General features: G+C 42.2%; 1 protein-coding gene across 1 annotated transcript in view; it reads right to left on the bottom strand.

Moving 5' to 3' along the window:
• The window catches only part of nlgn2a (neuroligin 2a), a 175,365-nt gene that overhangs the window by 5,396 nt on the left and 142,714 nt on the right, over window positions 1-27,255 (bottom strand). The window contains exon 5 of the mRNA XM_023396599.2: window positions 2,837-3,022. Within this exon, the coding sequence (XP_023252367.1) occupies window positions 2,837-3,022 (186 nt within the window). The remainder of the gene's footprint in view (window positions 1-2,836; window positions 3,023-27,255) is intronic.

Raw genomic sequence — 27,255 nt, 5'->3', positions numbered from 1 at the left:
GGGGGGGTGGGGGGTGGTTGTCAGTGACAGGAGACAAGGGGTTAATACAAGCTTTCCCAACCAGTAGGGTCCCTCTGCTGCTAAAGTTCTCCCCTGAAAAATTAATGATCAAACTAGAATGACTGTCAACAATTGTGGTTGCCATCTCAAAGTGAACAAACAAGCAGTGGCGGCTTTTGGGCTGAGCCAGTGTGAAAAACATCTGGCCAACTAAAACAAAATATTGCTATATTTTAAAGTATAAACTTTTTCACTTCCTTTAATGAGTTGGATGAGAAGACTGCCACTTTCATGTCTGCATGCTAAAGCATGGAGCTGGAGCTGGGAGGTGTTTAGCCTGGATTAGCATAAAGACCCTTTGCTAAGTTAGAAAATACATTTACCGGCACCTCTGAAGCTCGCTAATTCAAACATATCTTGTTTGCTTAATCCTTATACATAAAGAAATGAAAACGACAATTTGTGGTTTTAGAGGAGTTACACACTTGTCGGCCAACAACAGCCAGGTGCGATGGCTTCCCACAGCGGGGATGCGGTGCAGAAATACAGGGCGGATGGATAAACTGTTGTTCATCAAGAAATAGTTATAGTGTGTAAGGTGTAGTATGAGAACAGCAAGTCTGTGTTGGGGTGGATGGATGAGCTGGCAAAACACAGGACTTTTATACAGGAAACCACTGTTCACTTCCTGTTTCAAACTTTTTCTTTTTTCTTTTTATGACAATGTTGTTTCTTTTATAAACGGCTGCCCTGCAACTTTAATCGAGTGTTTACTATTGTAACCATGACGACAGAGGTCTAGCCTTAAGGAAGTATTTATTTCAACCCAACCCTGATCTTCTCCTAAACACAACCTAAGCAAACTGTGATTATTCCTCAACTTTAACCGAGTGTTTATTATAGTGACCATGAAAACAAAGGTCTGGTACGCCTGCTGCTGGCACGCTCCTATGAGTTGTACAGTATCTGAGGGTAGGGACCAAAAAAAACTATGTGGTTGTTTCAGTTGGAGGACACTGACAAACGTAAACAAGGTTGGTTTTTTTTCTCCAAAATATTAAAGTATTAATTTCTTAGTATTGCTTTTTGTTCAAATTGTATAAACACAATTTCGTGTTGAGTTACTCTTTAGAACAACTTTGTATTCTTCATTCCAGGGTGGCTAATTATTTCCACAGAGCCTGGTTAGCAGTGCTTAAAGGGTTGCAACAAGATATTTCTCTGGTGAAATTTGCTGTTATTTTTCTTTGTATTTGCACTTTAGATATGAGGTATAAGCACCTAGACCTACATATAAACATATAACAGTTGGGGTTTCGGGGGGGGGGGTTCTAAGAGCGAAGTGGGTCACTTGCTGATGAGGGAAAAAAGGTTGGGTGTGCCTGGGTTAATATGAAGGGGTTAACAGACATCAGTATAATTATAGCTATTGTATTAAATGGACACATTGCCATGGCAGCAGTACACAGATGCTCTCTCAAGCCTTGACGACACTCATTTGTTTTCAAGGCACATCTACACAGACAGAATGAGTCAAAATTAGAGACGTGTCAGACGTCTGAGCTTCAGACACACACACACACACACACACACACACACACACACACACGCACGCACACACAGATTGGCGATTGAAACAGATTTGTGGTTGTGTGAACATGCTCTCTCTAATCTCTCTCCTTCTTTTCACCTACAATTCTTTCCCTGTTTCTGTCCTTTGCAGTTTGTGTGTGTGAGACGGAAAATGAACAGAGGAGAGAGATATTGAGGGAGAGTCCTCAAGCAGCGTGGAGAACAGAGAAGTTACGATCGAAGGAGGACAGCTTCAAGAACAGCATGATCAAAGGCGCCGAGTGCGTGACCATTTGGCTGCGGGTCGTCAGCCACACTGATCTCAATTCAGATCAAAGTCGATTGGTCCGTAGGCCTCTCTCTTTTGGTGGTGCAATGTTAACACTTAGCCCTCAGGGTGTGTTGTTGGTAATGGGGAGCATGAGGTCAGACAGATGTAGGTTTTTGATGGAGGTAAAACCTCTCTGCTGCAGAGCAGTGGAGCGTTAACAGGAGTCAGGAGCGCTTGCCAAGTCAGGTAATGTGAGGTGAGGTTTGAGCCCCAGTGTCATTTATCCTCCACAGACATGGACGACATAACCTGGATCAAACATGGACTCACTCATTAGCAACATGACTGCTTAAATTCTTCAGTTCAAAGGATAAGCAGTGTTGTCCTTTGAGGATAGAGGTGTCAAGCGAACATCACAGGCCCTAATGATTTCTGGGGCAGCTTGCTGAGTTCCCATCTGATCATGGGTCATGACATAACCCACAGAGAAATAGAGGTAAAAAAAAAATATACACTATCAACTACACTGGGTATAAAAAAGTTATTTCAACTACAAAAATAAATAAACAAACATTTTTTGTTGAGGGTTTTAAAGACTGAATCAGAAATCACCATCTGTTTCCTGCAAATATATAGAACACATACGCAGAGATGGTGTGTAAGTATGCATTATGGCCATTCAGAGATCAGTCAGGAATGATCTACGCTGAGGACTGAAACATCGCTGGATCTGGGAGAATTCATGTAAGCAGCCACAATCCATTAGTCAGGAAATGTGTGCTTAATGAGCGATTCACAAGGCTGGATTCAGACGATTAGCAGTCGCAAGAAATTTATGACATTCCAGGAATTCCAATACCAGTGGGAATGTGTGTTAAAGTATCTACCGAATATAAAAATACAAACAAGTGGATGATGAGGTGACAGACGAAGAATAACTGATGCTGTACCGAGAAAACGAACACGCAAATAACACAACAAGTCTTCAATTACCCTCCGAGTGGTGTGAGAGGATGAGGAGGTTGACGCAGGACGCCCCGGCTCCGGAGCCGAAGATGGTGATCCTCTCTGGGTCTCCGCCGAAGTGGCCGATGTTCTCATTGAGCCAACGCAGGGCCTGGATCTGGTCCAGCAGGCCGTAGTTTCCCTTAGCGGACTGATCACCAGTACTGAGGAAGCCTGGAGAATAAAGAGAGGAGAGAAGGACAAGATGACGTCAGTATCAGTACCTTTAGTATTTAGTACCTGTCTTGACAAATGTTCCCTACTGCGGCCTGTAAATCAGTTTCTGACTGCTGAGAACAAGTGTGTTTGCGTTTGAGTCAATGTGTGTGCGCGCAACCCCATTATTCATCAGCAAGGACTGACAGAAGCTGCACGAAGACAGCAAAGGGAGTGAGAGAAGAATCTGCTTTTTCAGCTCCTCTCTTGATGACGTTGACTTTGTCTAATGCCCTTGAGCAAGGAATTTTACAGAAAGCCACTTACACACCCGAGAAATATAGGTGACCCTAATCTGAATCACACCCATAACTGGATTACAAGTGATGACACATCATGCCAGGATTTGAACACTTTACAATCTTTTTAGTCACTCAGTCCTCTATCAATATTCTATACTTTTCTGACTGTTAGCAAATCCAATATAAAGTACTACTACCAACGATGGACAGATTCTAGTGTTGTGTGTGTGTGTGTGTGTGTGTATGTTTGTGTGTGTAGTCCTGTAGTGCCATAGAGCGCCATTGTCTAAAAATTATTAAAAACACATCAGAGACATGTTGCTTCATTACCATGAACATGAGCACCGTAGTTTAGCTGACATTTGCCTCTCATGATTGCAGCTGAGTATCTTCGATTGCTCCACCAAAGACCGAAATCTATTCCATTTAAGTACCCATTAACTGGCGGGCTCTCGGATCCTAATGGGACTCTTAATTAGGTCTTTATTAAAGGCAGGTGCACTGGAAAGGTCATCCATTAAGTCTATACAGTAGAGGTTAAACACTTGTATACAGCTAGCTGCTAGAATCTACTGGGAAAGAAACACACACTATGTTGTCTGCAATGGATGTGTAATCAGTGTTATCAAGATCTCGGCTATTTCCAATTAGATCCAATATAAAGTCACAAGCATTTCTCAATTCACTATACAGCTTTTCCTTTGTTCAGTGCTAATTAAATCATACAGTATATACAGTATATTCATAGGTATAGGTCGGTAGCTGGTTAGGAAGGTAAGGGTTTCTCTATGGGCTGTCTGTCAGGTTTTCCTTTCGAGATATTTATTCAGGGTCCAGGCGCAGTTGTATTTTGAATAGTGGGTTTAAGAATATGAGTTGGGAGTCTATAGGCGGGATTCCAACGATCTGTTTTTATGCACATTTTCAATTAGGGAATAAAAAAAAAAAAGATGAGGGTGGAAAAGCCTGTGTATCGATAATAGTAAATGTGACATGTGACACAAACAGAAATGCCATATTTTAACCATGTTTTCTACATTTTCTTCACCATCTGAGGTTTGACCGTCTCTGTTTTCATTAGGTCATTTTGACGTGCCCTCCTGACTGGAGAAGTTGCACCACCAGCTGTTTATTTTGACAAACCACGGTACTAATATTCACATAACAGTAGTGGATGGAAACATGCATCAATTCACATCTTATTTTGTCGAGTAATGGAAACATGTAGGTTATAATGTTTGTGGTTAACTACACAAGGACAATGACATAAATACTATCAAAAAATAGCCAAATTATTCACAAAACAATAGACAACTGAACAACTAAAAATAAAAGCAGGGATTACAAAAATGATAAAACCAGAAACAGGAATCTTAGAATATACAAAAGAGAAAATAAACTGCACTGACAGGCATTAGACTGACTAGATCTCACTAAACAGAATACCAACTTAGTAGCAAGAGCCAGTCTGTGGATAAGGCGCCACCTTGTGGGAAAAACATGGCAGATGACCTGCACTCTCTCCCAATATTATATTTTACAACACATTTACTTCAGAACTACAATGCAGAATGAAGAAATAGACAAAGGCAGATGAAACAATTGTGTAGAGATTTCAACTGTGACTGAATCTTTGCCATAACAGCGAGTACATGTGAACTACTGAGCGTGACACAGTCTTAATTAACAATTAAGCTAGTGGTTCCTGAGATATCGCGTTCACAACGCCAAAACTGTGCTTTGTGAGGTCACCGTGACCTTGACCTTTGACCCGTTGACGAGCAAAATCTAATCAGTTCATCCTTGAGTCCAAGCAAGTGTTTGTGAGACCAACAGACAGGTAACCCGAAAACATATTGCTTCCAGCCCTCGCTGTTGCCAGTGCGGAGGCATAAAAACAGACACACATAATGACATTAATCACTGAGTAATGAACGATGCACACCTGAAAGAACAGGAAGTGCATCTCCACACTGTATTAAACAAGTCTAAAACTTTCACGCGGCAGAAGTTGTCTGCCAGCTGCTGGAAAAGGTTGATGTTGCAGTGGGAGAGGTGATGGCTCATCATCAGCCGACTGAAAGTGCTCCATGGAGAATAAAACCATATGAGTGTTGTTCATGTTTGTTTATATGTTCATTTATCATGAATTTACAATTTAATTTGAGCAAAAAATGACTGCCACTTTCTGCTTCCATATGCTGTACTTACGTTGAGGGCTCATATACTGAAGTTCACGACATCGTCGCAATAATTTCTCTCTCTATTCTGCAAGTACAACTAAAATCAATTAAGAGTGATCATCTCAAATGATCCATAAAAAAACAAAAGGGATCGGAGCACATATCAGGAAGCACATCATGCATTTACTGGCTTTTGTGCTGCTCTTTAAACACCACAAATACACACAAATAAGCTGCATGTTTGGGTGCATTAATTAAGCCAAGCACAAACAAGAGGCAAATAAGCTGCCTAATGCCCTACTGTAATCACCATGATATATTAAACATAACCAATTATGCTAATGAGGTCATTAACTGAGCTAATTAATGCAATACATAGTAATACTTCTTTGTCAGCGTAGTTTCTTGCACAAAATGTGGGAGCAGTTTCAATATGAAGTCCAGATATTTAGAGGAGGAAAATGAGAAAATCATTAATTATCATTATTTTATAAAGCGAGATCATTTATTGTTATGTTTTGCTGTTTTAATTATTGTCCTTGTTAAAATGTGTGATGCGCTGGTGGGACATCAAAACACTGAAGCGACTGAACAGGGCTACACAGAGTCAGCACACATCCAGGATCCTAAAGTTATCTTGTTACAGCCAAGGCCGTTGTGTTTCCTGCACCTTCACGCTGCGTCCAACTGACTGTGAGTCAGTGTACGACAGCAGGCCACTTCACCCGCGCTCCCCTTCCTCTATAATCTGATAAAAAGGCTTGAAGAAACAGAAGAGCTGGTTAAAATGCCGCAATGCAAGATGAAAGCGCGGCTCTGCATGAATAGCCTTTAAAATGGCTGTGGTAAGGAATGGTGGTTAGAGGGGGTAAGGGGGAGAGAGACAGAGAGACAGAGGGAGAAAGAGGGGGAGAGAGAGAGAGTAAAGGAGAAGGAGAAAAGGATAGTGGGTGTTCTGTGAGTCCCGGATAGAGGCACAGTGTTTCATCTGCCTCCAAGACACCAGGGGTTGGCTTGCGCGCACACACACACACACGCGCGCACACACAGGGACACTGATCAAAGGCTGACACTACAGAGAAGACTGCCTCCTTTTCTCTCCATCTCCCTCTCTTTTCCACACACACACATACACACACACACACACACACACACACACACACACACAGACAAAGATGCACACATCACACGTATACATGAGCGCACAAAGACAGAGGAATATTACGTACGTGCGCACGTGGAAACAGGACACATGCATACGCACAAAGGCTATGTATAATCATTCGAACATGCTAGCGCCCACGCTGACCTGATGCACGCTCATATTCCTCTGTATTTTACTTTTGTGTATCTATCCTGCGTTCACAAGCGGCAATGAGCCTTTTATGTTCCATCAGAGAGCCTTGAGATTATATGTGTGTGTGTGTGTATGTTTGTGTGCAGCCATACATGTGATCATGATTTGTGTGTGAACAGTGTGGTGCTTCTAACACACTGTATCCCATGTGAATCCATTGTTAGAGGTTGACATGGGTGCCAGAACTCCCTGTGTGAGCGTGAGTGTGAGTGTGAGTGTGTGTGTGTGTGTGTGTGTGTGTGTGTGTTCTTGGCAGCATAGTGATCATTGTCTATCAGAGGAGTGTGTGCAACGTCCAGAGAAATGAACAGATGTGGGCGGCTCGAAGCATCTGAATTATGTATGGGACGCACACACTTTCAATATGACACACACACACACACATACACACACACACACACACACACACACACACCCAAACCTCAGATTGTGCTCACTTCTTTCAGAGGTGATGAAAGCCACCTGCTTGTTAGATAGGCTGCACGTTCCCAAACGCTGTAGTATATTAATCTAATTGCAGCACCTTGCTGTTTATATCACCAATGCTGCAGCGGGACGACAGCATCATCCTGCTGCCACGCTGAACGTTTAGCAATTTCCAGAGGGTCACGCTGAATGATGCAAAAGGATAGGGAAGTAGGAGAGAAAAAAAAGGGGAAATAAGAAACATTCCTCTTTTCTTCAGTGAGCTTAAAAAGAGGCTTTTTTCCACAAACACCACTCTGGCTTTAGACACAGCGATTGGCCTTGGGTGATTTGCTCCGCTCCTCTCCCTCTTTCTCTTTGCGCTCTTTCTCTCTCTAAAGTTGTTATTACTATTGCCTGGCTGTGACAACCAAATTATCTGTGAAATTATTCAGATTTTATGCCCTCACACTGGGCAGGACCCCTCTCAGTGTGTGCACGTGTGTGTGCGTATGTATGTGTGATTTGCATCCTTTGCCGAGCAGAAAAACAGTGACATTTTGACATGTGAACAATCAGCTGGATGAAGACGCGACCTGCTTGGTGTCAGCACCTCTGTCTAATCTCTTTCTCTTGTGCTATTTCCAAATTCCTGATATTTTTCTATATTTTTTAATCAGTGTCTTGCTTTTTTGATCTCCCCGGCATCTTCCACATCTTTTCATCTGTTCCTCTCTGAAACTGTTCACCTCTGACTTGATGTTTAGCAGAGAAAATAAAACTTCACAACAGCAGCATATTAATGAAAGTAACACAGCATCCTCTCAGTTTAAAAGTACTGATATATACTGATATGTACTGATACATATATGTCTGCCATTTGTAATTTCAACATGTTTACATACTGTACCTCTAGGCTATATACAGTAGTTTTCATTGCTAGTGGCAGAACCTTTCCCATGCTGGATTCATAAGTGAAATTGCATTCAACTGATCCAGACTTACTGTTATCAGCCTCAATGTTCACTGTTTACTGTTACTGTTACTGCTAATGCTAATCCAACATTTCCTACTGTGACTGTGGCCTGTTCACTTTAAAAGCATTCCACTGTTGAAACACAGGCTTTTATTGTGAAGTAGTCACAGGAAATGCAGTGTATTTGATAGCAATGTTTTCATTGACAAACTCTTTTTGCTCTACTGTTAAACCACATTTACTGTTACCACAGTGACCACAGGTGGCGCCAAAGCAACCAAGGATGAAATTGTAAGATTTACTGTATAAATGTACAGAAAATGTTCTGGTGTCTCAAATTTGAAATACTAATCCGTGTTTTTTTTTTGCCCTATTTCTTTCACTGGTTTATCTTTTCATGGATGCTCCTCCATTAACTCTTCCTTCATTCATTCTTTTATCTCCCTGGTCCCCCGTTGCTCAATCCCTCCATCTTTCAGGGTTTAGTCTGGGGCTTAGGTTGCTGGTCTCTGAGGTCCTCTGTGGTGTATGTATGTGTGTGTCTGTGTGTGTCTGTCTGTGTGTGTCTGTGTGTGTGAGTGCACTGTCAGTGGACTGTCACTCTTTTGCACACCCCTTAATGAAATTGCATGGCCAATTGTATGTATGTGTGTGTCTGTGTGTGTGTGTGCTTGCATCAGTATGTAATAATGTCGTCTGAAGCTGTGTGTTGTCATACTGTATGTTCTGTGTTTGGGTGGCACAACAACACAGAGATACAGCAACAGCAAGAGAGGAAGTGTGTGTGTGTGTGTGTGTGTGTGTGAGGATGCTTATGAGAGAGAAACCAGGCCAGCTCCCAGCAGACTACAAGAGAGTCTCCCTCAAAGCCTCAATCTGCACATGCATGTTTATGTGTGTGTGTGTGTGAGTATTTAGAAAGTACGAGTGAGTGTGATCGCTCTTGTTTTTGTCACAGGCCAGTTCCAAGTGTGTCAGAGGGATGCAGAACACACACACACATAGACATGCACTCATACACACGCACTCATACACAGAGGGAGGATGACAGTGAGTTAGAAGCATGAGAGCGGCTGACAGAGACAGAATGAGTCACAAAGGGACAAACATAACGAAAGAAAGTGAAATGATAGATTGTCAGGTGTGTGTGTGTGTGTGTGTCCTCAGGGACACGAAGAAGGACTAGATTCTATTTCACTCTCCTGCTTTAACTACAGTCTTTATGGAGTAGTGCTGTGTGTCTATTGATCAGGTTTTGTTGCCCTGTGAACACTTTTACAGCCCCAAGGAACAATAGCTCACCGGCTTGATCACACACTCTCATCATGAGCCTTTTCATGTGAGTGTGTGCTCAGAATTGAAAGGCCCTCACCTCTTTGTGTCCTTTTTTTTGTGTTTCCACATCTCTTCCTCAGTCCACTTCCTTTCCAAGACTCCTATTTATCCATCATTTGGCTCCCTTGAGTGTTACTGTCCCTGGGGTCTTCTAGCTAGTCAGAGGGTAATGGCGGGTGAAATAGGGGTGCCATGGGCCAGATCGGACACGATGTATGGTGTAAAGCTACTGTAATTGTTTTTCTCTTCATCGCTGTGTTGACATTTACTGAGGAGACTTAAACCCCTCCTGTGATCAGAGGGTCATTATTCACATACCCTTTCATTAGGATGCTGATTTTAACATGCATATAATATGAAAATGAAATATGTGTATGTTGCAATATCTTTTTCATACATTGCATTTGGGTTACTTACATTTAGAACTCTGTGCTTGCTCCAATCACAGCATGTGGTGTCAGAGTTATGCTGACTCAGGTCGGTGGGAGGCGTTCCCTGTGAAATCCTCGCATCACAAAATGTGGAATGTACATGTGATTAAATATATCTTATGTAACCAAATCACGGTCAGCTGAGCTGCCTTTCATTTACCCAGTGGCAAAGGCACGAAATAATTGAAATGTGAAAGATTCCTAAGATTAAGATTGTCCTTTATTTTGCCACTGTCAATATCTGACTTTTAAAGGGGTACTCCACTGATTTAGTATTGCATTTCCAAAAAGCTGGAATACTAACAAGAAACAGACTTGGTCAAGTGGTGGCGGGGATATTCTGACTTTTACTTCCATATATGGGCTCCTGGATCCTACACTTCCCATAATGCAACTTCACAGGTTCTCCCTCCGGTTTTGTTTTTTGTTGTATCCAAGCACAGCTGAGACAGCCCAGATGATATCAGTGGGGTCATTTTCTCAGATTAAAGTGATAGTGTGGGTTATGTGAAGTGAGGTTGTGTGAGGTACTTATACATAGTCAGTGTACGCTGCAGATCAGCTGTATGAGTCAGAATGACCTAAGAGAAAGGGCGTGTATGCGTCGGAATACCGTAGATAAACGGTTGAGAAAATGTAGTTCCAAAGGAAAAGGCTGTTTGACAGCAAGATAAAGTGTACACTTCATCTGATATTGGCTTTTTTTCAGTGGACATTTTTAAAGTGGCTAAAACACGTTTTCTTTCTGCTGACCGTGTCCACAACATTCAGCTCAGCTCACACCACCCCACGTCAAACTACCCAAACTCTCACTTTAAGCTCCTCCAGAGCCTCACAACACTTTGCACAACTGCTACACAGACTTATTAGACCTCATCATGATGAGTAAACTTGACTTTGACGTGTAGTTGGCAGAGTGTCAAAAACTTTGAAAAGTCTGCATCTTGGGCCAACCCGAGTTAAATGTTTACACAATGCTCCTGAGCAGGGATGGAGGGAAAATATAGGCAGGGGTGGAGGAAAACAAGAGCTAATGAATCCCCAAACTGCCGTCCATGCCGACTCCAGCAGCAGCAGCAGCAGCAGCACCAGCACTAGCAGCTGTGCAGTGGTTAGGATTTACCGAGCAAAACAAACAAACAGCAAAAATAAATGGATAAACACTCATTGTGGTTCTACAGGGGCGTGTGAACGTGAGTGCGTGTGTCTCAAAGCATCTGAGTCTGCTTGAATGCGTAGGAGCGTTTTATTTGCATGTTTATGTGCATACGTGGTGCGTGAGTCTATCTGACTGTCATCTCCTGTTCATGCTTTTCTGTTGCGGTGCTATGAATGGCTGGTTGTGTCTGTGCATCTGTGAAGCTAAAAGTAGACCTCTGCTACTCCACTACGCTCTGGCAAAAATACTGCAATACTTCAAACAGAGCCCGTGCTGGCTTGGCCTAGATACTGTAACTCCTTCTCACGCTGCACTCAGTTTGCATGGCACCGAGTACAGCCAGCATGTTGCAGTTCAGCTGAGCTTGGGTTTTTCATCTGGCACGGTTCATGCCTTTTTCAGAATCATTTTATTTGACCATTTTGTACATTCATCAAAAAAAAAATTTCACCTGATGCATATCTGCTCCTTTTGAAAGAAAAGGTGTTTGGATTCATTATTCAGCTTCAAACCGAACCTTAACAAAACTAACTAGTATGTTCCTCATTGTCACTCACAGACACACACACCTGTATACACACACGTATTTACATGACAAATTCATCAAGATGTCTGACTGTTTTCCCCTTCCATGGCAGCGTAATTAAAATATGCAAATGATATGATAAATCGCATTTCACTCTGATGGTGACAATGGCAGTTGTGCTGAACGCCTTCAGTAGTGGAAGGTTGTTGTCAGATAAGGCCGCTTCACATCAAACGTGTGGGTGACGTGAGCCTGTGTGTGTTTCGTGTGTGTGACAAAGGGAATTCTGCCCACCCACCCCCACACTCAGCAGAGCGTTTCACAGGGTCGATTATTTTGACCTTCCCTTTACATGTATATTGGGTAAACAATTTAGATAAACAATGTTCTGCAAAAATTGAGCGATACCTCCTCCTACACACGTGTTGTGTATCCGTGATCTGCAGGTCGGGGTTTCAGTATGTGAGTATGTAAGTATTTGCTCCCGGGTTCAAACTGTGGCTGACCGTGGACCTTCTAATGCTGGTACAGAAACATGGTCGTCTTGTCATGACAGCTCTTCACTCCGTTTTTTTAAATTAATTAATGATAATAAGATCTAAATATTATTCATTAATAATGAATAAGCATTTATGACAATTTTAGTTTAAGTCTGAAAACTAATTTTATTTCTATCCTAGCTCCCACAGCCTGATCTATAAATATTTGTGGTAGAATTAGTATTCAGTAGTATTCAGTAGTATATAGTTTATAATAATAGTATTCAGATCCATTACATCAAAAAGTGATAATACCAAAAAGATCCATTACAAGGTTCAAAGACCTGTGTTCAAAATATTTCTTAGGTGAAAGTACAGATACATTGTCAGAAAAATGTTCTATGTATTTAAAAGTAAAAGCCTCATTATGCTGAAAATGTAAGTGTTACATAATCATATTACTGGATATTTAATACTAACTACTGTGTAAGAAATCATTTAATGTTGGAGTTGGTTGAGATGGAGCTGCTTTGAACTACTTGTTATACTATAGGGTAGAGTAATACTTCATATTAAATACACTGAAATCTTCAAAGTAATGACACCTGTCAAAGAAAAAGTACAATTTCTGTCTATGGAAAGTTTGAAGAGCAGAAGTATAAAGGATGGAAATACTTCAAAACTGCACACAAGTACATCCCTTGCACTTAGTTACACTCCATCATTGAATACTAGGAGTGTGACAGGTTGACACCATCACATTGACAGGATGACACATTGTTGGTGTCACATATTGGTGGAGTCTAACAGTGTTGGCTATGAACCAGAAGCCAAAGGCTACTGGGGCTATCGTCAGCTACTTCAGAATGCAACAGAAGACAAACAAATCACGGCGCTGAGGGCTTTTGTCAGAGGTTATGTTTTCTCTCTTCACACCATCACATACAAATGGGAAACACTGCTCCCATGTGCGGAGCCAGATAACGCTGTTTGTCAACCTCATGATTGGTGCCTGCGCCTTTGTCATATCACTCATTGCTCTGAATGAGGTGGACGTAAATGGCCAGAATGAATTCACTCTGAGGGAGAGGAAGGCCACACGCGCGCCACAACAACACGATCAACTCACAAAAAGTCGTCCGTCTTGCGAGGTAAAGCCCGTCTGTGAAATCTGTGACATGCGCTGCTTCAAAACAGCTTTGATTTATCAGCTATTTGTTTCAAAGTACTGAAGTCACTCATACCAAGATAGTTTAGTGTCTGTCATCACTTTAAAAATTGACTTCCTATACAATGCAAGCATGTGCCAAGTCCTCAAACAGCATTTCTGTCTCTAACTGCTGACCTGCAACCTTAATTTATACTGTCTAATTGATGTAACTGTCAAGATTTCAATTATGCTTAAATGTGTTTATGAATTTCATAACATCCAGTATAAACAATTACCCTAGAGTCTCATACAAAATTGGCCAGTTTCTATGTATCATTCCTGCATTTTCCCCATCTAGTGAATGATATTTCTCTTACAGATTTCTTTTCTGACCATGAACTTCTATGTTTAAGCATAGTCAGTTCTGTACTGTCAGGTGCACAGTGATTATTCCCACAAATAGCTTAGAAACGTCTTATACTGCGCTGATAAATTAAGTCCCTTGTGTCTGTACATCTTTCCAATATAAGACAATCACGGTTCTAATCAGAGCTCTAGTCATGAGCAGCAATGGTCACCATGTCTGAACAGAGGGACTCGCACAAACAAAACTCATCAGCAGAGAAACTAATAAAAATGTCTGCATGTCCTCCCTGCCAACAGGCTCCAAAGAAAACAGCTGAACATCTAACGGGGCGAACGGGCTCAAAGAGAAAGCACCTGTCAGGTAGCAGTAACTAGTGTACCTTGACAGGCAGTGTGCATCCACTCCTGCAATTTTCCACCACTCTCTCTCTGTTATCTGGTCTATCCGTCTCTTGCTGCCTTTCTTCCCTCCAATTCATCCAGCTGTGTTTGTACAAGCCCATGTGTTAATGGAACTTCCAGCATGTGTGTGACCCAGCATTGTGTACAGCACGGTGGCATTTCAGAGACCGTCCTCGATCCACTGACGTCGCAACTCCGGTGACACGAACGTGCGAGTACATTTCATCTCCTCTCCTCTTTTTCTTCATCTCGCTGTCCATCACTCGTCTCCTCTGATCTGTGAGCCCGACTCAGCTGTGAGGCTGCCTGCGCGTGAGAAGTGTCTGCAGCACTGTAAATGATACGCTGCGCTCGGTATAAAGGAATTTCAATCCGTGATGCAGAGGGACTGGCACACGCTTTCACTAAAAATTACGATGCATTTGTTAAGATGAAGTCTCAACTACTTGAAGAGCATGAGTGTTCAACGTGGTCATTAAACAGCCCCTCATTACTCGGGAGCCTTCAGATTGCAGCCAAAGCACAGTTCTTGTAACACTTCAAACAATTAGCTTCATTGATTGTTAGCACTTAGCTTTGCTGCGCACAGTGGAAAAGAAATCAAACCAGGTTTAATCCGTGACATGTCGTAGGTGTAAAGCAGGAAGCCCTCCACAATAAGTATGTGAATGTTCTCCTCTTTGTGGTCAGACTTTGGAACGATCTCAGTATCAACATAGTGTTATTAACGCCATGCTGTTCCTAGGCGTCACCTAGGGAGTGGCCGAAAGATCATATCACAATCTGTTCGAGGAGAATCACAATCCACTATCTGAATCAAGATGTTTCCACTCTGGTTTAATTGTGAAATCCTGACTGGAAGTTGTGATTCATATCTTTCACAGCTACTCTTCGTCGACAATGCTGATTACAAATTGTGTCACAACTAATTACAATTTTTGCTTAGTTCATTAACAGCTAACAATGGTCTGGTTAGCAGCGACTGGACTTATATAGCACCTTTTAATGACGCAATCTGTACGGTTCATCTGTAGAAAGTAGATCATATGCCAAAGTAAGATCGCCCACCTGTAGTGACACCCCATACATCCCAATTAAAGGTGGTTACCTGTCCCATAAGTCAAAAAGGTTCTTCAGACTTCTACATTTGGGGATCCGCAGCAGCCCCGACAAGAGCTCTCAGGCTGAGCTGAATCCAGACGCACATGAATGGCATGGAAACAGTAAACTAATATAGTTCTTCAAGAGCTGTTTTATTATGGGCTGTAATACACTTCTGACAGTGCATTTGTCATTGTTTTACAGCTCTTTCTTTTTTAATGGTTTGTGACAGTCACTATTAATGTTATTATTTTTCTGGTGTGCCAGCCAGGTATCGTCCTGACAAAAGTTATTAAGACATTTACGCCAGATAACAGTCAACCAGCACAAATGATGCATGTATTATTCTCCTCATACACACCTATCAGCAAATTAGAGAGAGAGAGAGAGAGAGAGAGAAAGAGAGAGAGAGAGAGAGAGAGAGAGAGAAGCATCTGCAACAAGTTCAAGTTCTTATTCAAAACTCCAATGTCAGACGTATTTTAGAATGCAATCATTTTTTAGGTCAAGAATAAGTCTGTGTCTGTTGATCTCAGTCCAAAACCCCTCAAACTTTATTCTCATATCAATTCATAAGAGAAAGAAAAAAAAATTAAAAAGTTCAAAACAAAATAAGCTCATTAAAGAGCCCCTTATTACTCATGGTGGATGAATAGCATCAGAAACACACTCAGTCAATCACTCAGTTTGGGAAAAGTTCTCGGTCAAAGTGACCTTCACTTCTAAACTAAGACGCCAAATTCACAGTACAGTCTGTGCTACTAGGGCTTGATTATATTTCTGCTTCCTTCACATTTGTTTCTCAATTTCCTGTAATCTTATTGGACACGCTTGAAATGTCAGCAGCAAACAGGGTTTAGGTTCATACTTTGAACTCAGAGCGACGAGGTATAAAATGGAAGCGGTGGATAGCTCTCAGTGATCCTCTGTGTGACTGATTGTCTGCCATTGCTCTCTACATAGTAAACTAATGGCTGAAGCTGGTGCAAAGTGACTCTGCTGTTAATCTTGTGTAGAGAGCGTCTGCCTCTGCTTCTACTCCAGAGTTCGGGGGGGGAGGGGGAGACGGAGGGAGCTGACAGTGCGAAGGAATGTCAGAAATAAGATGTAGAGTCAAAGTAGTGCGGACAGAGTGTGTCGTCAAAGTACTGTAGTGAAAAAGAGAGCGTGGGAGAGAGAAGTCAAAGTCTACGTGTGTGTACTGTGAATCTACAGACACACTGATATGAAAGATGTCCAAGGCCTTGATAAATAATTCATCCAGCCACATAAATAGATGCAAGGCAACTTGGAAACCCTTCACTGAGTAAAATGTTCTTTACAACACATTATATGGTTCTGTACTCTGGAAATGTCCATTATTCAGACGATTTTATTCAGCACGAAACATTCATCAGAAACCAAGCCATGAAGTTTTTAAGTTTAGCAGACCATAAACCAACCGAATTAACAAAAAATGCACTTACAGACTTCACTCTGCTGCACTCCAGCTTTTGACAATTATTTACACTTCTGCACAACGAGGAGGGGTTGAATCTTTTGACCCGTCCAGAGTCACAGTTTGGCTGATCAATTTGCTTTTTTTAATGCCTGGTGGAGGTTTTGCCAACAACAAAGATTGGCAGTGACATTGCTTATGCTGGACTAGCACATGAATGGAGATTGTAAATAAGCATCATCTTCTCTGCTGGCGGAGAAGCCGCTCCACTTTGAATGTACACTGACACTCAGCCAACCTGCTCTTTCTTAGAGTGTAGATTCTTCCTGCATCCGGGTCTTTGTTGGAAGCACAGCATGCATGCGGGGTGAAGTATCCCTGGATAAACTAGAAAGAAGCTTGCAGTTCTGTTTTTCTTCTGCCTCCTTCCGCACAACCTCTGCTTTCTCCTTCTTAACCCCCACCCCACAGCTCCAACCGAAACCATCAGTCTTTTAGGCGGGCCACAGTCTATCACCCTCCCACAGTATGGAACTATTAGAGTTATCTTAGCCAGAGTTGCTCCTAATTTGGCAGCCTCAGAGCAGTGGGTTTAGTGTGTTGAAAGTTATCAGAGTGAGGCCAGCTCCCTATTTGGCAGGCAGAGGGGCAGTGCCACCACTGTCTGTCTGCCAGGTTGATTAATAAGTAGTGGCAGAGCGGCTACGCTAACAGACTGGCCTGCCTGGGCGCTTCCAGAGCTTTACTAAATTAATGCCACACAAACATACACACACGAGATGTGGTTAGCTACACAACTACACACACTGTTACTCTTTCTCTCTCTCTCTCACACGTATAGTCACAGAGTATGGACAAGCAAATGCGTGCGCACACACAAACACACACACACACACACACACACACACACACACACACACACACACACACACACACTCAGAACCGCAAGCAATACTGCAGCACAATACAAGGTTTGCTGATAACACAGAACAGACATTCAGAGTTGTAAATTAGCATAAACATGAGGGAACACACACACACACACACACACACACACACCAGTAAAACTACCTTTTCCCTGTCATCTCTTTCAGTGGTGAGGTGTTTGACTGACAGCTCATCAGAGCTGCATTATCACATTATTGTGAGCACACTAGTTCTCTTAAGCAGAGCAGGCAGCCAGGCATAACAGAGTACTTCCTCTTTCTGTTGCCATTAGGTACGGCTGACATGACAGAGGAGGGGCCGGGCACGCACGTGTGGAGTGTAACATATAACAGAAGACATGAAACAGAGGGCTAGCTGTGAAATTAAGCTGTTGAAAAATGTTTAGTTTGGCTTTTGTTTGCTCTTGTTTTTGTCCCCTTTTGATGACTTTGGTTCATCTGTTCATTTGTCTAGTGGTTTATCCATTCATCTGTCACATGCAATAACTCAAGACAGCGCCGAATGAATGGAACTTGGGGAGGAAATGATGCATCTGAGCACTGCGTTCCAGCATTCCAAAAAATTACAGGTCAGACAAATCTGACAGATTGGTAAATGACTGCGAACTGCAGAGGAGCAGAGCATTTTTCAGAACGACGTGCTCGCCGTTGCCTTATTCATTTTCCTTTTGGGTTCCATTCATGCTATTATCACAGTGCAAATAGTGTAACGCTAAACTGTTCATGAGTGAGAAAAGTACAAGTAAGGACACAGAAAGGAAACGTGCGCATCAATTGGGTAAGAATCAGAGTTCACATATATTTTGAATTCTTTCTCTTTCGACTGTTCATCTGCAGCTACTGATGTAACTACTGGAGGTACTTTTTTCTCCTATTCCCACTGTATACATATATATATATATATATATATACATATATATACATATATATATATATATATATATATATATATGTGTGTGTGTGTGTGTGTGTGTGTGTGTGTGTGTGTCTCAATGGCAGTATTACCATAAGCTACAGGTGTAAACGGTGGTGGTTCTCTATCAAGGTGTTTGCTTGGGGACTGAGAGGGAGCAAAACACGGGTAGGTGGGCTCACACGCAGCGGGATGCGGAGACGCTCACTTATTCATGACCGCAGCATGAGACACTGGGGAGGAGTGTAACAACACACACAAACACACACACCACTGCAAAAATACTGCCTCGCTGACATTAACGCACACATTCCTGAGCCTGGTTACATGGAGTGTGTGAGTATGCTATTTTTTTTATTTTGATGTGTATGTATGCGTGTGTGTGTGTGTGTGTGTGTGTGTGTGTTGTATTATTCCAATGTACCAACAAGTGTGTACCACTCAGGTGGAGCCTGCGACGGGAGAGTAATTCTTTGCCGTGCTGTTTTCGCTGTTCTCCCATTATTAAAAGACGAGTGCCCTCGTAATGACCTTGTGTGTGTATTGGGATGAAGGTTGTTTGACACCAGCTGGTTGTTTGACTTCCTTGCCGTGAGAAGGAGAGCCACATCAACTTATCCTTGGCTGTTGTCAAGCACACTGTTGCCTGGCAACTGGCCAAAGGTAGAACATCGCGGAGATGACGAGCGAGACGACGAGCGAGACGACGACGTGTCTGTCTGTCTCCTTGTCATCTTTCCTCCTCTCGCTCTCATTTGTTTTCACCTATTGTTTCTATGTCATTACCAGAGACCTGTTTCCTCCTCAGCCTCTTGTTGTCAACCACTTTCTATATATTAGATAAAATAGGATTCAAAACTCTCTATACTGTTTCTCTTTGTCTTGGTTTTCCTCACCTTGTATAGAGAATTTGGGCCTTCCAGAGAGAAACAACAAAGCATTTGTCAAGTGTCAGTACAGTGCCTGCAAGTTTCACCAACTTTTATTCACAACTTTTTAGAGTAATTACACACTTTCCACAGCGTGACAGTTTCACCACAAACAAAAACAATTTTTTGAGGCTGTTAAAAGTAAATTTACAACAGAACTAACATAACATGGAAGACTTGAAAGCAGCGCACTATTTTAAATGTATGTTGTTATTCTTCATCTACTGTATAAAATATAAAATAAAATATGAATGTGATCCAAAGAAGGGAGAGGAGTGAGTGAAAGTCTTTTGCCTCCAGTTGTTTACTCCACTGTTTTTGTCCCTCTTCATTCCTTTTTGCTCTTTTTGTCATTCATCATTTTTACTTTTCTCTCCTCTTTTAACACCAACACCCTCCTCTCCAACCTGTTTCAAGCGTCACTTCTAGAAGCCAAAAACTCTTATGACAGCTGGGACTTCACAGCAGATAATATCACTTCATTGTGGCTAATAGTTTTCAGGCTTGTTTGTTGCACATCTGTTCACCACGATAAAGAGAGTTATAGAAATGTACTATTTAGCCTGTTAATAAAAACTAATTTGGTCAGGGGATGTTAATATAAATGGGAAATATCAAAATCATCTTTCATAAAGAAAGCAACTGTTAAAATGATCAAGCTTCTTCTTTATGCCCCTCAGGTCCTGTGTTGTCTTGCTACATTCTATATGTAAATGTTTTAAAATATTTTCTCTCTACCAGGTATTTCCTGGTAAAAAAAATGATCCATAAATAATAATAATAACTGAAAGTTGAGAATTTCCAAGCACAGCCCATTCACAGCATAACCTGTTTTATTTTTGCCTCAAAACTTTATATTTATGCTTTCAAACTAGCAAAAACATTGAAATGTTGTCCTCAGTTTTGACAATAACATATCACATTTTCCTTCCTCTATTTCTGCATTGAATTTCTCCTCACTTAAAACATCCCTGCTTCCTTCCTTCCCTCCTGTCCTCTCTCCATGTTGGTTCTCCTGTTATTTTTCTTCTGCACACTGTTAGTTCCCTCTCCCTCCTGTTTTTCTCTATCCCTCTCTTCTATTTTTTTCCCCATCTTACTCCCCAGATTCTACAGATTCGAGTCTCTGGATGCCTGGCTGTGTTCGTGCTGAGGGCAGCACTTTGTCACATCCCTCATACATATGCAACACACACTCCACGTAAGGCTGAGAGAGACAGAGAGAGAGACAGACAGAAAGAGAAAGAGGGAGAGAAAAAGAAAACTGAAGTGAGGTAATGATGAGATGGAGAGGTAACGGAGGAAACAAATGGAGAAATGGAAAAGAGGGAAGGCACAAGGGGGAGAAGACAGCGTGGGGATATATGGAGGTGAAGAAGACAGAGAGAGGGATTAAGACGGAGAGAGCAAACATTTGAATAGGACAACGAGATGACACGGAGAGAGAGAGAGAGAGAGAGCAGGAGACAGAGAGAGAGATGGAGTGGACAGGAGTCAAAGCCATTAACCTGCAGGCTTGCTGCTGCTGCGTGTCTGTCTGTCTGTGTGTGTGTGTGTGTGTGTGTGTGTGTGTGTGTGTGTGTGTGTGTGTGTGGTCAGTAGGTGAATGGAGACATAGGGGGGCCAGGCCACCCGGGTCTGTTATCAACCTAACCCCTCCCGTCTTCTCCACCAACCAAGATGGATGGCCGGCAGTGCTGGCTAATCACGCGCTCCACTGGCCGGGACACGCACACCTGAGGCTAACGGACACATACAACTTTAACAGGTGCTTTACAACCCTGAGGACGAGTGTGCACCATTCTGTAGCATTATAAACTCAACCTATGGTGTTAGTGCTCTTTGGCGGCACATGCACTAATGTGTTGAGACAGTAATGAACCGAAGTATGCCGCCCGCCGGCAACACGCTAATATTTACACTGCCATGAACTACAGTATGTGCACTTGCGAATAAGCGCTTGCACTTTTGCAGTAAAAGAACATGGGTTTCCTCCTGCGGTGCCCTTCAATGTGGGAACATGTACTGTATGATGTGTTGTCCAACAACACCTGCAGGCAAACTGCAGCTTTGAGTTACCACATTTGAAGGGAAGCTGAAAAGCCTTCCTGATCTCTCTCCAAAACCTCTCAACACAATGACTCATATAAATGGGGATAAGGCTGCAAACTTTCATACAGTCTCTTCTCAGAGGCAGTTGTGATGGCGCGCTCGTTTGTACTGACTCACCACCACACACCTGGCCCACTTGTTATGTAAAACGGATATGCTCGTCATTATCGTCTGTTTTGGAAAGTGAAACAGAAATTGTCGGCCAGTTCCCAAACCTCCCTGATCCTGACATTGGGAAGAGATTTTATTTATTTATTTTTTTCGGACGCTGTTTGACTGAACAAACACTTTCTTTGAAGCGTACATGTTTCAGAGCAGAGCCACAGCTCAGCTGAAGGTCACCTTCCTTCTTATGACGTTTCTAAAAGCTCCTCTGCAGAGCTCGTGTTGCCCACTTCTCTGCGTCCACCATCTCGTCCAAATGCAGCCTTTTGCTCCACTTCTTCTCCAAAATAATTTCAGCATGTGAAGTGATCATAATCCACCTGTCCAAACCTGTGTCATAGAAATTGTGTTTATGAACTACTAATTTACATAATGGCCTGTAAATATATTTATTCAGCAACACAATAAGGAAAATGTTCACTGGAATTACGCAATAATATCACACTGCAATATCCACTCCAATCAAAATATGATCAATGTTTTTTATGCTTATGTTTCGGTTGTCAATACATTACACATGCAGGACTTACACTTTGGTTTTGCATGTGACAAAATAACATAGCATTTCCTTCAGTGGAAACAGTATAATCCCTACAGCATTACATCCACTAAGAATTAAATATGAGTATATAAATGTCATTTCTGGGAAGCAGGGTTGACCTGTCATCCTGTTGTGAAAATTGTCAGTGTGTGCGGGGCCTCTCTCTCTCTCTCTCGTCTTTGTAATATAAAAGTCTCCTCTCAGCTTTATTTGCAACAGAAGAGGAATTACACATTCAGACAAACGTGCCTAATGTTCTACAAATATATCCACTCACACTTCCCTTCCTCCCACTACCACTGAATAATATTGGGCTAGCTGCTGATGAATCTGTGCAGAGAGCTTTCAGAAGAGGCTGCTCTCTCCCCCTCCTCCCCCTCCCTCTTCTTCCTCTCATCCACGCAGATGAGAGATTCAAAGTCCCTCCATCCGTCTCTTATTTCAGTGTGTCAGAACTTGGAGTTATTAGTCTGCTAATTACCTCTCAGAATCCCTCATTTACCCCCAGAATCCAATCACTCTCTGATTATAATGAGAAAATTATGATAGACCACATTAAAGATAGAATATGGGATTGATTGGTCCGCAACGAGACCGGGGGCGAGAGAAGAGCGGGATAAGTGGAGGGGACGGAAACAGAGGCAGGGACAGAAAAATCGGAGATAGAAAGAGAGAATGAGAGGAGGCGAAATTAATAGACAGAGGAGTGGACAGAGAGCAAGAACTGAGAGAAAACAATCAACATGTAGTTGCATCTTTGATCTCAGAAGAAACAGAAAAAACACTCGCCATTCATCATCATCCTTAATAACAGGCCCATAGAGGACGTAACAAACCAAGGCAGACAGTACAGAACATATATGAATATAAATATATATACATATGTATATATATATATATATGGGTGTGTGTGTATGTGTGTGTTCAAGCCTTGGGACTGAATAGTAGCAGATTGGTTGTGGTGATTTAATTGCAGCTTGTAATTATAGAAAGTTTATTCACACACGGCCCTTTATCCTGGCCATTGGCAGAGCTTACACATTTACCATATTCATGAGGGAAGGGGGGCTACATGTTCGCACACACACATATATGAACACAAAAGAGGCACAGAATCACACACAGCCTGTCTTTATCTGATGGTCTCAGGCTACTGTTTCAACCACATACTCTCTCTCTCTCTCTCTCTGTCACACACACACCTTTCTCCCTGAAGGTCTAGGTTCCCTATATGATAATGAGAGTTTGCTATCGCTTAACTTCTATAATTCATGGTGTAGATGTGTGTGTGTGTGTGTGTGTGTGTGTGTGTGTGTGTGTGTGTGAGTGTGCATGTATGTGAAGCTGGGATAATATTAGCACGGTGTTTCTTACAATGGGTGCAGGGAGGAAGATTAAGGTTTGTAATAGCTGCTCGGAGGAAATTAATCATGTTGTAATGACAGCGTCCATGTTCGGACGCAATTGCAGTGGTGCTAATGGGAAAGGAGGCTGACAAGGTGTGTGTGTGTGTGTGTGTGTGTGTGTGTGTGTTGGGGAGAGATAGACAGAAGTGTCAGGAATTGTAAATTGTATATGTTTTCAGTCGTGAATCATGCAAAATAAGCGTGACCACATTATGAACTGTGTCTTGTTTGAGCCGTAAACACGTCGGCTCACACAGAGCGGAGACAATACACACAATCAGCACATCGATCTCCCTCCCGCCACCCTGCTGAAGTCACCATGTTAACAGCAGCTGATAATGACGAGCATATTGCCCCTCCTTCTTACGATAAGTGAATCTTGAGCAAAAAGAAAAAAAAAAAGAGAAAAACCTGCTGTCATGGACATGCTGCCAAAAGCAGGGCGGGCAGGCAAGCAGGGGAGGGAGGGGCGATGGAAGTGAGACAACATTGAGATAACATTGGAGAGGTGTGAATACAGTGTGGGTTGTTTTTTTGGGGGGTGGGTGGGGGGGTGGCGAAGGTGGAAACGTGGGTACTCGTCCTAACAAAAGGCTTTGTGCTCTCATTGTTTTCCTGGCAGGGCAAACAGGGTGTCTGTGGAAAGGCCGATAAGAGCAAAAAAACCACAAAAAAAACCCCCACAAAAAACATGATTCCATTAAATAATATCCCGTTTCTACCAGAACTGGATGTGGTATGTGTGTGTGTGTCAGAGAGAGAGAGAGAGACAGAAAGATGAGAGCATTAAGCCATCTTAATATTGTTGTTGTCTTTGGGGAGTTCGCTGCGATACAGTTTACATCCACATTTCCATTAGCACATAAGCAGGATTAGGTGTTGTGTGGATGGTATGTCAGCGCTGATAAGATGACTTGACTGGCATGTTGCATAGGATTACACTGTGTTCTAGCATCAACCCTGTTTAGATAACCTCTTGCTGTCTGGCTACTGCATTACAGTGTGTGTGCAGTTTCTGAACAGACACTGCAGGGCTCCAGCTACAAACAACATGCCAAAGGTGAGACGGATGATATATATTTTTTTTTATTTCCTGTCTGCAGATTGATTTCCGGTGTGTGTGTGTGTGTGTGTGTGTGTGGGGTGTGTGTGTGTGTGTGTGTGTGTGTGTGTGACCCTGGAGGTGAAAAGCTCAGATGGCTATTCAGCGCTAGTCTGCTGAAATTGCCCCGCGCTGTGACGGCTATCAGCAGCAGATAACCACGATGATTAAGATGCTAATGATAGCCTAGCCATCTGTCGGCGATGGCCTGTGACAACATCCGTTAATCTCGTGCTCCGCAAGAGGAGCGCCCTTAATCCGCAACAGGTTAGGATGAAACGCGCCTTGTGCTGCAGCCTGACACGGCGGCGAAGAGAGTTGACCTCACTGTATGGATTGCTTCACCGTGGCGTCTTGTGATGTCGAGTGGAGCACGCTGAAAGGAGGGGAGAGGGGATGCTGAGCCAACAAAAGGAGGCAAAGGCAGTCGATGAGCCATTAGACTTGCTAATTGTTATTGTATCCAGGCCTGAGTTATACCACAGCGGAACAGCACAGACGATCACGCACTGAACAATTTGAGTGTCTCTGGTGTGTGCATGTGTGGTCGTTGCATCGAAAAACTGAAGGTATGAACAGTGTCTGTAAATCGGTGCTGTGAAGGAACCCATGCACTTCTTCGTTGCTCAAGTATTTCCATTTTATGCAACCTTCTGCATCTACTCCACTACACACTATAATCCACTACATTTATCTGACAGCTATACAGTGATGGAAGAAGTATTTATTTCTGTTATTCAAGTAAAAGTACCAATACAAAACTGTAAAAACACTTAAATGTTTACTAAGTAAGTCCTGTGATCAAAACCCTACTTAAGTTTAAGTGCATAAGTGTTATCAACTAAATTCACTATCAGTGTCAAAAGCAAAAGTACTTGAAACTAGAAACTCTTCCTCTGTGGTTGATGCATTGTTACAGTATTTGATTGTTGATACTGACGCATGAATGTGTAAGCAGCAAGTTTACTGTTGTAGCAGGTTGAGATGTAGCTGCTTTTAGCTATTTTACTGTATATACAGTTAGGTACTTTAGAAAAGGTGCACTTCCTCAGATTTGTGCAGCAAAACATTTTTTTTCCCACTCTCATTAACTCCATCATTACTCCTCAGATTTATCTTGTGGCCCTTTGGAACTCCTAGGTTGTGGGCAATCGGACTAAACCAGCTCCACTTTAACCAGCTACAACCAGTAGAGATGCTACTTTCACACAGGAGCCATTTTTTTCTGCAGAGTACCTTTAATTTTGCTGATGCTCCTTTGTATGGAGGACCACACATGTCACGGAAATAGTAATAAAGCGTTTCATTAATTAATAACTAATTGTACAATCTGACTGTGCATTAACACATTTGTGTATTCATCTATATATAAACATACTAAATTATAAAGTAATTCATTATTTGATATTTTATGGGTAATAAAAGAATTATAAAATAGTTCACAAATGAAACATTAATACATCAACCAATAGTTCAAATTAAAAAGGCGTTTACAAAAACAACATAAAAAAAATCAATGTGTACATCTTTAAATACAGATTAATGAATTCATGAATAAATAATGGAATTTGAAAATCAATTTGTAAATGCAGTTTAAAAAGAGAAATAAATAACTGGATTCACAACTCAGATTAAGAATACAGTCAATCAGGCATTTAAAAGGGCAATTTTCTTTCCCATCTGCATTTGCATTTCCCCGCTGCTTTTCCTTTTCCTATTAGCTATTCGATTTGCTTAGTCATTTAGCTTCTCCTCTTAGCCTCTCCATTTACCAATGACTCTATCGGCCTCGCGCTGGTAAAATGAGGTAAAACAGTGGAAATTAGGCATGGGGTGTAATGAGCTCTCTGATAGGCAATCACCTGGATTGTACCTATGCAGATGTGTATTGCTGGCTGTGGTTCAGGAGGTAGAGCGGGCTGTTGGGCCACCCAGTAATCGGAAGGTCACGGTACGGTTCCCGGCTCTTCCTGTCAGCACGTCGAAGGGTCGCCGGGCAACATACTGAACAACAAATTGCCCCCAATGGAACATCGGTGTGTGAACGTGTGTTTGTGTGTGTGTGTGTGTTTTTGTGTGTTTTTGTGTGTGTGTGTGTGTGTGTGTGGTAGAAAAGCACTGGGTGTGTTAAAAAAGCGCCATATGAATGTGTGTGTGTGAATGGGTGAATGTGGCTAGTGAATATGAGGTTTAAGGCAATACAGTTGTAATAGGAAGTATTTCTACATGGTTGTATGTGCACTTGTATGGAAAGAATGTAAAGTAGTAGAAAGTACACACACACACACAAAACATTTTTATCCCTCTGAAAGATGAATGACCCCTCCGTCCTGGCAAGATGGAGCTCTAACCAGATAACCAAAGTGACATGCAACAACACAAAGACCCTCAATGTGCTAATTGCTTTTGTCGACTTGTCTACTCTCTGCTAGCATCCAATCTGTCATTGCAGGCCGATGGAAAGTACAGGGATTCTTAGGTGTTTTATAGAAGATAACACCACATAGCAACGCGCTTGGCCTTGGG

Source organism: Seriola lalandi, unplaced genomic scaffold (genome assembly GCF_002814215.2).
Source record: "Seriola lalandi dorsalis isolate HSWRI2012SDOR001 ecotype SW California unplaced genomic scaffold, Sedor1 jcf7180002054979, whole genome shotgun sequence".
Lineage (NCBI taxonomy): Eukaryota > Metazoa > Chordata > Actinopteri > Carangiformes > Carangidae > Seriola > Seriola lalandi.
This window is presented reverse-complemented; position numbering and strand designations above follow the sequence as displayed.